General features: G+C 24.4%; 1 protein-coding gene across 1 annotated transcript; it reads right to left on the minus strand.

Moving 5' to 3' along the window:
- Positions 1–606: 606 nt before the first annotated feature.
- On the minus strand, positions 607–12817 carry LOC145849910 (lambda-crystallin-like). Its single transcript, XM_082955015.1, has 9 exons — positions 12750–12817; positions 12451–12558; positions 11413–11539; positions 8487–8648; positions 3908–4102; positions 2357–2415; positions 1901–1947; positions 1225–1331; positions 607–909 (listed from the first exon to the last, which is right to left on the minus strand). Exons 1-9 carry the CDS (start codon positions 12785–12787, stop codon positions 799–801), a joined length of 954 nt encoding a protein of 317 aa, XP_082811141.1. The 5' UTR covers positions 12788–12817; the 3' UTR covers positions 607–798.

Raw genomic sequence — 12817 nt, forward strand, 5'->3', positions numbered from 1 at the left:
TCTACTCATCTGGGAAAGAGAGCAATTTTTAACACGTCCATTTTTTATGAAAGTCATTATGGTAGGTAAGATCATCAAAATTAATTCAGCAAACAACTGTTTTTGGATAATTTGAGAAAGGATTACTTCAGCTGATTCAAAACAGAAAAAAATACTTTAACAAAAGAGTTTTTTTATCACCTTAAAAATAAAAACCCAATTTTACAAACTTTTTCAGGGTCAAAGTCTTACATTTTTAGTTTTATGAAAAAAATTCTAAAAAGGTTTTGTACAAGTTTTGTAGTATTTACATTGGCTGGCCGGATTTCATACAAATTTTAAAAAATGCTTAGCGGGCCGGATCATCTACTCGGGGGCCGGATCAAATATGTCCGCGGGCCGGATTCCACTTAAATTTGAAAAAGGTTTGGGGGCCGGTCATTTTCACTCTGCGGGCCGGATCCGGCCCGCGGGCCGTACGTTGCCCACCCCTAATCTACAATGTAATATTATCTTATAAAGTTTAAATAAATTGTTAAACGCTTTTAGAGTAAAACATAAAAATATGATATTATGTACGCCAAAAACTATTTTTTAGGAAAAAAGTAGTAAGAGTTTATAATAATGAAAAAAGTGAATTAGTTTATTTGTTTAACAAAATTGCATAAAAGCGATTCAAAAATAGTGGGTAGCATGAATTATTTACTATGTATAATGATTATTATTTTTCAATAAATTCTACAAAAGCAAATTGAAAAACTTTAAAGATAAATGATTAATAAAAAAAAATATATATTTATATAAACAGTTGCTAATATTTTATTTATCCATATCTTTCTTCAGCTTGGCCAACCCAATCAATCTTTCATCTCTCCAGCGTCTCCTAGTGTTCAAACCTTGCGAAGTGGACGGAATTCTGGCTGAAATTTCCTAAAAAAGTTATGATTAAATTCAATTAAAAAATGTCTTACTAAAAAAACTAAACAGTGGAATCTGATTTTAGAATAACCAAGATGGTTTCGGAAACATGTATCAAACAAATTTAAATTTTATAATTGAAACAGTGTTCAAAAGTCTAGAACTTAATGTTTATTAAAATGTTAGAAATAAAAGATAGTAAACGTTTTGATTAAAATGAACTTTGTACTTAGGGATAGCATTGCGATAAAGTTTAATCTATTATAGTACACGCAAAATACAAATTGTATTAGTTTACACATTTATTACGTTAAAGATAATACTAACCTCATCAACTTTAGACAGAGTGGGTTCGTCATACTTCGGAACAGGATCAAAATCGCTTGAAACTCGTTTTATTGAAGATGAATATCTTTCCATGTAGTTTCTCGTTCCTATTTAATAAAATAAAAACTTTGCAAAGCATTATATTCATAATTATTTTGAAACATAATAGTTTAAGTTATAAAGTACGTAGAAACAAAGAAAAAAGAAAACGTTAAAAAAAAACTGTATGAAATTGTTTTTATAAAGAACTTTTGGTGGCAATATAAAGATAATTATGCTATACTAATTAAAATTTCTACTAGAAATAATAAAACATATAAGTGTTTAAAACTTTAATAGACTGTTAACAAATCTATTAACATGTTATAAAATTAATTATTCAGTTTTTCAATATAAAAAAATATATAAATTCAACAGAGTAAGCAGAGTTTTATACCTTAAACAATTTAGCTATGACAAATTGTATCATTATATATTTCCTAATTGCAACAAGTTAAACAGGTTAATTTAACAACTAAGTTTATAATCTTCATAACTTTTTTATTAAAAATTTTGATATCAATTATTATCTTTATTATAAAAAATAATATTAAATTTATAACTTTATTTAAAATATAATATAAATTCTTCAGATTTACACTTAAAATGTAGACACAAAACAAGATGAAAAAATTACCTTCAGCATTAAGATGAATGGTTTCAAAAGGACCCATAAATGCATATCTGGAATATTTATATTGAAAAAACAATTAAAATTTAATAAATAACACAGTTTGCAATATTTAAAGAGCTTTAAATATTGTTTTACTACAACTTAACTATTTTATTTTTTTGCCTGATCAGCTTAAAAATCACTAGGAATAATAACAGAAAAGTTTATAAAAAATAAATTTAATTTAAAACATAAAAAAAAAGTTAAATAATTTACATGTCGATAATTACTTAGTTTTATAGTGTTTTAATTATTATAGGAGTAGATTTTAGCTTTAATATAATTAAGATTTATACAAGATACTTGAAATCTGTTAAATTACATAAAACTAAAAACGTAATAAAAGTTGAAATTATATCTTTAACTAAGGTTTTTAAACCATCATATAAAAAAAAATTATAGATATAAAACGTTGATTACCTCATTCCTAAACCACTAGTAAATATTTTGTCAACATCATTAGGTGACATTATTCCTTTCTGTTTTAATTTTTTTATTGTTATTGTTATAATTTTTGTTTTGTTTTTCCATTCATAACATTTTAAACGTAAAATATAAATACAATAAATAAACAAGTTTAAATAGGCTTAGATAAAACTGTATATATAATGAAGAAGACACATAAATATCATAGTAAAAAACAATAGAGTTTTAGAAATTTACAGGGTTCGTGCGCGAATTTTTTTTTCATTTAGCCTGACTGAGAACAATTTAGCCTGACATTTTTTCAAAATAAGGAAAATCCCCTTTAGAAGTCATTTTAGGTATTGGAGGGTCTTGATTAGTACTATTGTAGTCTCCTACTTTAACCAGCTTTATCTCAAAAATATTTTGAGCTTTAAAAATCTGCAAAAAGCAACTCATAGCTTAGAGTTACAACTCAATAAAATAAGACTTAATTGTGAAAAAGGTGATTGACCACCCCTTATGCCCTTAACACAAAAAATTCGGTGATAAGTTTTAAAATAAGTGTTATATCTAATCTATTACTAGTGTAAAAATTTAATATATGTTACTAAATACAATTGTTCATTTAATTATGCACTAAGTAAAAACATTATAACCAGAAGATTTATAATAAAAGGACGTGCATTGTCTTTTTATCAAAATTTAAAATGAAACGCTTACACGAGTGTTAAAATAAGTAAAAAATGTTTATTACTATAGTAATTTGACTAATATAGTAATTGATACATAATTATAAATCCTAAACTCTAAATAAATACAGTTATTGTTGATGTCATATCAGATTTTAAAAGCTTACACTTAAATTAAAAAAAACCTTTAATATTTTGTTCCTGTAAAGAAAAATGAATTGTACCTAAAATTTGTACTCCCACAAAACTTAGTACTTATATCTTAAAGCTAAGTTTTAGTGTTGTGAATATCTTTAATAACTTTAAACAAACAGTAAAATATGCGAATAAACTGCTAAGATTTCTAATCTAAAAAGTATTTGGTATAAAGCCTTTAAATTAGAAATTAAATTAGTTCAACCAACTAAGCTCTTAAAAACTTAGCTGATGTAAACAAATTCAAACAAACAGCTAAGTATATAATCTACTCAAACAAAATAATGAGAATTCTTAATTTTTTTTAGAGATTCAACAAAAGGTTTTAAGCATTTATTTTTACAAATACTGACTGATTTTGTTTTTAGTAACTAAATCTTTATTTAGAAATAAAATCACATCTTAATTTGATCTTTAAAATATTTCTCAATTTTTTTAATCAAAAATTTTCAAGCATTTGAACTGAGAAAAACTGAGATTCTCAAATTTTTAAATAAAAAAACTGATTTAGCCTGATGTTTTTCAATTTTTTTCAAAAAAACTGATTTAGCCTGACGCGCACGAACCCTGAATTTAATCTATAACTACATATGAAGTGTGTTCGAAATCTTAATAGTTTCATTGCTAAAAAAAGGTTTTATTGTTTCAGCTTCCATAAACACTTGCAAAAAAAAAACACCTCTACTAGATTCCAGCACTCATTGATGATCGCGTACTGAATTCTATTGAGACCAAATCCGTCTATTTCTTTGTTAATGGTAACCGGAACCTGTCCTATCTCTTCCATGATGTCTCTCGTCATCTTCACTACTTCTGCAGCGGTGTTCGGGTGAGGCACTATTTCTGTCAGCGGACAGTAGTAAGGTGGGTTGCACTGTGGGTAGTTTTATTTTGATAACATTGAATCATATAAAATACTGTTAAAACACATAAACATGTAATTTAAGAAATTGCTATCGAAATTAAATTATGGCAATGAGTCATTTTTAGTATAAAACCTTTGCATGTTTATATGAAAATTTCGTGAAACTTATATTTTAATAAAAAATTGTTAAAATGTTATAAAAAAAAAATGTTTTTTATTGTTATATTTTAACAACAAACTGATGATGCCATTTCAACTTTCAAAATTTACTGACCACAACATTACTATATAGCGTATCAAGTTTTTCTTAAATATTCTAGTGAAAAAAATATTTTATCGTTTTTAAAAGAAGTTTAAACAAGTTTGGTTTCATACAACGATTCATCGTGACTATGTCTGCTTGATGATTCGTAATAAGGACGAATCAGAATGTCAAAGTATGTTGTTGTTGATTGTCGTACGATTCAGTTTATTGCTAATTCTAAGTGAATATACAATAAAAATTTGATTGTTTTAAAACTCATAACTTTGAATCGAAAAAATAAAACTATCACATGTAAAACCATGTTTCGACTAACTCTTGTCAGATAACTACATAAACAAAAGCTTAAAATTTAATAAATGCAGGAAATATATCTTCTAGTTGTAAAACTGTGATAAATAACCTTGGACTGAGCAAAAAATAAAATAAAATAGAAGGTTCAAAGTGTTATATAAGTGCCTTATTATGAGTGATATAGTCAAAATAAAAGCAATTGCAATATTGTTAAATAAGACTGATTTGTGTGAAGAAAATAAGTTTTTTTATGGTAGTTTTATTTATTAAGATGTAATTTTGTTAAGTTTTTGTTATAACATTTTGATTATTACTACATTAATTAGTTTTTGTTTTCCATTAACTATCTTAAATCTTTAAATTTTCGTTGCTATTTTATGTAAACATTTGTTTTTTACTCTGTTCTAATGTACGTAGGTCTCTGAGTAATTAGTCGAAAAACATTAGATGTTATTATACATCTAGTTTTTAAAGTTATAATACTATTAGGATTTAGATTTGTGATATTAAAAATATTATAAAGTTGATAACTTACACAAAGAATTTGGAAACAGTTAGTTTAAAAGGTTTAAAATTAAAACTAAACACAATATTAAGTTACACTAGCTAATATTTAGTTGTTTAAACAGACTAGCTACTTTTCTACAACTGTTTGCTAAAAAATAAATAAAGTTAGAAAATTATATTGTGTTCTAATAGGAATATAATTAAAACAAATATATTATCTACTATCCGATAAGTTTAACAAAATTATATTACATATAAAACTATTAACTTTTGATTAACTAGAATGAAAAAACTAGTGATTTAATTAAATTTTCAATGCAAAATAGCTTGAAAACAAGTTAATATTAACTTAAAGTACATTTTTATAACTTTTTTGTTATTATGCCTAAAATTTTCAACTACTTCCTTAAACGATAACTGAAATTAATAGTTTAAAAAAATTTAAAACATGAAATTACTTTATAGTCTAAATATTTAAATACTTTAATTTAGGTAATAATTTTCTAGTAATTATGTAAACTATAAAGTCAGTAAGCGATAATAAAAAGTTTAAAGCTATTCACAATAATGAATTAAGAACATAAAAAGGTAAACTGTTATGTTTATAAACCTACACATGGAATTTTTTTTTCAACACAACACTAAACTAATTCTAGAAACTTTAAATTGTATATTTTTATAATTAAAATTACTTCATTAAAACAAATATTAAACATTTAATTTTTGTTTTTATAAAATAAATATGAAATAAAACATTTTATTATTTTTTTCAATGAAAAAGTATTTTATTTAATGAACTAATATATGGTCTTAATTACTGTAAATATAAATACGGAGAAAAAGGTTTAACTTTTTTAAGTAAAATAATTCTAGAGTTTATTATTATTTTATTCGGAAAAAATTTAAAAGCTACTTAACCTTGAAACATCAAACTTTTAGTTAAAGATTAATATTTCAAATGCAATGATATCGCAAAAATATCACCTTAATACTAAGACAACAATTTTTTTATAAAAACTAATCAAACAAAATGTTTACCAAGTAGATAGCCTCCACCAACTAAACTGTAATAGTAGATTTTATGCTAAACACTCAGAAACTAATAGTCGTAAAGGTTAAATACGAAGTTTTTTTTTATATCAATGGTTTGATGTTCTTTTCTCGTTTTAAGTATGTGTAAAAGTAATTAAGTTTATTAAAATCTTATATTATGATAATTTAAAAAAGTTACAGCTACATAAATATAGTAAGAAATAAAAATATATGAACAAGTAATTATTTATTTTCAATAAAAAAAAAAGATACTAAAGGGTTCGTGCGCGATTTTTTTTTCATTTAGCCTGACTGAGACCAATTTAGCCTGACATTTTATGAAAGTAAGGAAAATCTCCTTTAGAAGTCATTTTAGGTATTGGAGGGTCTTGATTTGTACTATTGTTGTCTCCGACTTCAACCAGCTTCATCTTAAAGATATTTTGAGCTTTAAAAAACTGCAAAAAGCAACTTACAATTCATTAAAATAAGACTTAATTGTAAAAAAGGTGACCCACCCCCTATGTCCTTAACATAACAAATTCAGTGATAAGTTTTAAAATAAGCGTTATATCCAATTTATTATTAGTGTATAAATTTATTATATTTTACTAAACACAATTGCTCAATTTAATTAAGCACTAAGTAAAAACATTATAACCAGAAGATTTATAATAAAACGACGTCGTGTTTTGTTAAAATTTAAAATGAAACGCTTACACGAGTATTAAAATTAAAACAAACAGCTAAGTTGTTGAACTAAACTGTAATGTATAAACTGTATTTTTTTATGAATTTTCATTATTATGGCGTATATAATCTACTCAAAACAAAATATTGAAGTTTATTTAAAAAATTGTTTAGAGATTCAACAAAAGGTTTTAAGAATTTATTTTTACAAATATTGACTAATTTTATCTTTAATAACTAAATCTTTATTTAGAAATAAATTCACAGCTCAACTTGATCTTTAAAATATTTCTTAACTTTTTTTAACAAACATTTTCAAGCATTTGAACTGAGAAAAACTGAGATTCTCAAATTTTTAAATAGAAAAACTGATTTAGCCTGACGTTTTTCAAAAAAACTGATTTAGCCTGACGCGCACGAATTCTGCTAATTGATGATATAAGAGTACTTAAACCTTTTATTCGAAAATTAACCTTTATCCCTTAAAATCTTTATGCTAATTTAATTTATTATAAATACAAAAACTAAGTTTAATCAAAAAACAAAGGTTACAGAAACAAGTAGAAAAACAAAATAACAATGCAACTAACATTATAAATTACAAAACAGGAATTGGATTAATAAAATTTTTGTGAACAGTTAAAGTGCTGCAGTGGTATAACTTAGGAAGGAATGTGCATGGTGAAAATATTAACACAAAAAACTTTTATATATGAATAAACTTTGCCATTTAAAAAAGCAATCAAAAATTTGTTTTAGATATCTCACATAACAGTAAATAAAATAATTTTAGTTTTATTATTAATTAAAGCTTTTCTTGAATTAACATTAAGGTATTTTAAAAAATAAAACTATTATGAAACTAAATACAACAATATTTTTACTAATTTGGCTATTTTTTACTGCTTTACTCTAAGTTCTAATGAGCATCTTGTTAATAAAATTATAAACACGCTAAAGTAAACCCTTGTATTTAAAATAAACTTCTTAGAACTAAAATAGTTATTTATATTAGCAAAAAAAGAAACAAGCAGTTTAGTTTTGAGCCGTCTCTGTTTTATTATACTATATACCGATGTATTCACATGTTAAAAAGTGCTTGAAAAACTTATCGAGTAATGAACATGTTTAAAAATATGGTTTTATTCTTTCTTAAACTTGTTAAATGCTAATAAATGTTAGTCTATTTTTATTTCAATTCAATACTTTACAGTTAAATTAATGTAGGAAAGTCTTGAAGGACTGTGTTTTTTTTATATATAAAGTATCTAGTAGTTCAAAGGGTAAATAGTGTTTGAAACTTTTTATATACTCTTCAAAATTGTTTATATGAAAAGTTTAGATGTAAATAAAAAATAAAACTTAAGCTATTCTAAATTTAGAAGCTGTAAATATACTAAATTATTCTATTTAATTTGTACTTAAACTTAGACTAACAATGAGGTTATGCCCAGCTACTTAGTATTAACAAAGTAAAGTAATAAGGTATATTATTAAACCAGGTGTCCGGATTAAAAAGAATTAAACTTAAGTACATAAAAATAATAAAACATAAATATGTGAAATGTATAAATTGAAGCTATAAATTTAAAATAAATATTTTCTAACAGGGTGAGCAATGATACAGTTATTTTGTGTTGGTAGAGAGCTGAAAATCTTAGATGGCATAAGATTTGACGTTGAGCTGCATATTATTGTGTCTTTCGAGGAAGAATCAAAAATCGACTTCAAAACTTTGTTCTTCAGGTTTACATCTTCTGGTACGCATTCCTGTTTAAATTTATATTAGATTTTAAGTTATAGAACTTTTAAGGTTTTATGTTATAATTTTAGTTATAAAATATTAAACAAAAAATTTCTTCTTTAAACTCTGTAAAGTTAAAAAAATATTTTTCAAATATTGTAAACAAATAAAAAAATTAAAACAACGTAAATACAAATACGCACATTTAATTAAAGATCTTTAAATTTTGTAAAACAAAAGTAGAAACTTTTTTTGAAAAAATAAGTACTGCAAAAAAGAATAGAAAATAAAGAAGATGAATACGTGTATTTACTAAATATAAGCAATAATTAATTCAAACTGATAACTAGTAGTCACGAAAATGTTTTACTCTTTTTTTGCAGTAATTTTTTTTTTTAAATCCCGTAGAACTGCGTTAACTTTTTAGCGCACAGAAATCGTCAGTTAAATAAAGAAAAGTGTTGCACAAATATTTGTTACTATTGTATATTCCAACAAACTTGTTTCGTGAGGATCTTTATTATCAAACTATTAGCAAGTAACTTTTTGAATATTTAAAGCTTATTTAACACATATAGTTTTTGTTTATTTTTAGTTCATTTATCAAAGTTTGGCTCAAAGAGCTATTCAGTTCATTAGATAAATGATTATTATTTAAAAAGAAACATTTTTTAATGAAAAATCGTCAAAGTTGACAACACTAAAAAAGTTAACAAAAAGTTTTTAAATTGTCAAAAAACATGTCAACCCAAGTTAATTAATTAATTAATAATTGTTAAGTCAATTATTCCCTCTGTAGTTCACTAAAAGCTGAGCAAACATTCAGCAGCATTAAAAAAAAAAGAGAATAGGCTTTTTCCTTATCTAAAGACATCATAAGGCTTTGAGGAAGTCTGCAGAAAAATAAATTTACAGAGATATACTAAGTCGAAGTAGAATTTAAAAAAGCTATTAAGCTAACACAAGAAAACAGGTAAGCCGTACTCCGGGGTCCAAAAACAACTCCAATTAACTATTGTTTCAGACAAAGCTATACTTAAATTTTCAAATACAAAAAAGCTAAAAAATAGCCCTTAAATAGCTGTCTAATGAAACAATAACCAAAACACTTTAGTTGCAAAGCTTTCATCTTTTATTTAGAAAATTTTCAATGCAAAAATACGGCTGTAAAAACAAAAATTAAAACATAAAATGTATATATAAAAAAATGTTTTTAATTGATAAAATGACATCTATTAACAGCAAACAAAACACTTTATATAAAAAATTTTTACTAAATAAAAAACACATTGACTTTATTCTTATAATATTAAAAAGAGTTTTGTTTTATAAAATTACATATGTAATTAATATATAAATGTATGTTAAGAACTACTAAATAACACAAAGATATACAAAAAAATATACAAAAAAGATGCATCTAACAATATGTACTTTAACTACTCTACCCATATAAATCACTGCATTGTGTTTTAGCTAAATTAGTATTTAATTTGAGTTTATTTATCCAAACATATTCTTTATAGTCAAGGTTCTTAAAATTTGGTTCTTCCAAAAAAGCAACTTCATACGCGTCATCAAAACACTCTTTCTGTAGATCGTTCTTGTGTTTAAAATAGTAGTGTCTATATAAGGCATTTTCATCTGTTATATCTTTTGGGTTAAAATTTGACTTTGATCTATTCCAACTATATCAATGTGCTGTCCATCTTGTACTGAAGCTATATTTAGTTTGTCCTACATAGTTGCTATTACATTTTGTGCATATAGCTGCGTAAATTCCATAACTCTTGCAGTTCACAAGAAGCTAACACAATTGATTAATTTGAGACATTCATTTTATAAAACAACCTTGTCGCAAGAGTTGCTTACAATCAAGAGGGGATAGAAAAGTATAAAAAATATCTTAAATTACTAGTAAAATGCAATATAAACTTATTGTTAACTTACATGAACTTAAAACAAAAAGGTTAAATGAACACAACAAAAAGCCAGATTAGTATTACAAATTACAAGAAAATAATTGAACACAAAGGTACAATAAGATAATAAATAAGGACATACTTGAACAAACTTTAAGACAACGAACTGACAACATTTTAATATTTAAACCAGGGTTTTTCCAAAGTGGGACAAGTGGCTCCCTTGGGGATTATGAGCAGCAAAGGGGGGGGGGGTGCATGAGATAATTTGAAACTTACACTAGATATTTTGGAGTTGATGCTGAAAAGCAAAAAAAGGTCTAATGTGTTTTTAGTTGTAACTATTAGAGTAATCTTGTTGGAGGGGGCCATAGCTTTTAAAATTTCTTTAAAAGGGGCCCTTTGAAAAAAAGTTTGGGGAACCCTGATTTAAACACTCCAACTTATAATTACTTTAAATTGCACACTTACAACGCACCAACTGACTCTGTGGGCTGCTGTTTTATACATTGTCTATTTTATATACAGTACAAAGAGTATTTATTATTCTTAAGTACATACTTAATTCTTGTTTTAAAATTTGTATCCGTTAATTAAACTTTAAAGATGGAAACAAAACATATCATCTTTAGATATAACATAATGTTTTTCTAATACCTTAAATAAAATACACTTTTTATTACATATTTTGCTACTAAATTTGGTTTTTATTTATCTGTTTAATTTACAATCTAAACTGTGCTATCGAGGTACAATATATTTTTTCAGAGTAAGAAAATCTTAAAAAGGTTGCAAACTCACACTTCACTAAAACTTAAAAAAAAAACTTTAATAAAATGGTTGAGAATAAATGAGAATAAAAACAAACCTGTACATGTTTAGCCTCATTACAAGCAATTTTAAGGTCAGTTGTTGTTTGTATCATTTTCATTTGTTCCTCTGCAGTAAGGCTACCTCTCAATAAATTCTGTTTTTCTAAATCATTCAGCTGTTGTCTACGTTTAAAATACTATAAATAAAAAAAAAAAACTCAAATAAAAGTTCATTGAAAAAATTAGATAAACTTATAAAATTTTCATACATAAGCTTTGAAAACATTAAAAGTAAAGCTTGTAAGCCCAAATAAATTAACTATGCTAGATATAAGAAAATTAAAAGACTTCAGCAGATAATTTTAAACTGACTTCCTGAAATTACTAAATAGTGCCAGAAAAAAAAATTAAAAGAAAAATAAAACTGGTACTATTATTATTATTTTGTTAATAATGCTACTTAAAAATAATTTAAACAAAATTTGAAAATATTTATCTTTTTAGAAAATAAACAACTAAATGTTATTTAATCTTATCCAAATCATATGCTAAAAGTTTTTTGAAATTTTTTCCGGGTTTTTGAAAGTACAATTTGTTTGTATATTGTTAAAGTACAAAAATGTCTTAAATATCATAAAAACATTACTATACTGTAATGTTATTTTAAACGTGTTTTTTAATTAGTAAAATTCAAAATTATACAAAAAAAAACTTTCTAACTAAAACAATTTCATCATTAATTAAAAAAAAATGGTTTAAAATTTCAAGATTTTTTAGTCATTTTTGTTTAAAACTCCAGTATTTTATTTTTGTAACAAATAAAAATGAAGGAAAACAATACTATTAGACATCAAACAAAACTTTAAACAAACCAAAGTTTAAATAACATTTTGTTACAAAAACTTGAAACTATGTAAATACAAACTTATGATAGGCATATATGGTTAGATTAAAAAAAATATACTAAATTTTTAAAGATACAGTACTAAGCAGTGCGTATTTAGCAAAATATGTAAAAAAAGCTTTGAAAAGTACAGATACTATATTTAAATGAAAGTAATAAATAAAAATATCACTTAAAAAATAATACAAACCTAATATAAGTTAAAGCACCAGTAAGTTGTGATTCTTCCAAATCATACATGAAAACTTTGTAGTTGGCTGCAGCAAAAAGCATGGCCCAACTTCTACCAATAAGTCCACTGTGGTTTAAAATAATTATAAAGCAAAAATTCAGTTTAAATGAAAAACCTAAACTTAATAAACAACTATTAACCTTCTTATTAAAACGTTTTTTTGTAACGTCAATATATTTTAAATTAATGATTTATATGCATTGAATTTAAGACTTGAAAAATTTTACATAATATAAATGTGAAATTTAAATTTTTACCTTCCCACAATACCAATTTTTCCTTTGTCTTCTGCCATTTTATGTTTTGTATAAAAATAAGATTTTAT

This window comes from Thalia democratica, chromosome 2 (assembly GCF_965202585.1).
Source record: "Thalia democratica chromosome 2, ktThaDemo2.hap1.1, whole genome shotgun sequence".
NCBI lineage: Eukaryota > Metazoa > Chordata > Thaliacea > Salpida > Salpidae > Thalia > Thalia democratica.

What these genes read in the sequence shown, in the direction of transcription:
- LOC145849910 (XM_082955015.1), bottom strand. Translation starts at nt 12,787, where the DNA reads ATGGCAGAAGACAAAGGAAAAATTGGTATTGTGGGAAG. An exon ending in CATTCATCTTAATGCTGAAG is followed by an intron (nt 1,332 to 1,900) that starts GTAATTTTTTCA and finishes TTTATTAAATAG; the next exon opens with GAACGAGAAACTACATGGAA. An exon ending in CTCTGTCTAAAGTTGATGAG is followed by an intron (nt 910 to 1,224) that starts GTTAGTATTATC and finishes TAACTTTTTTAG; the next exon opens with GAAATTTCAGCCAGAATTCC.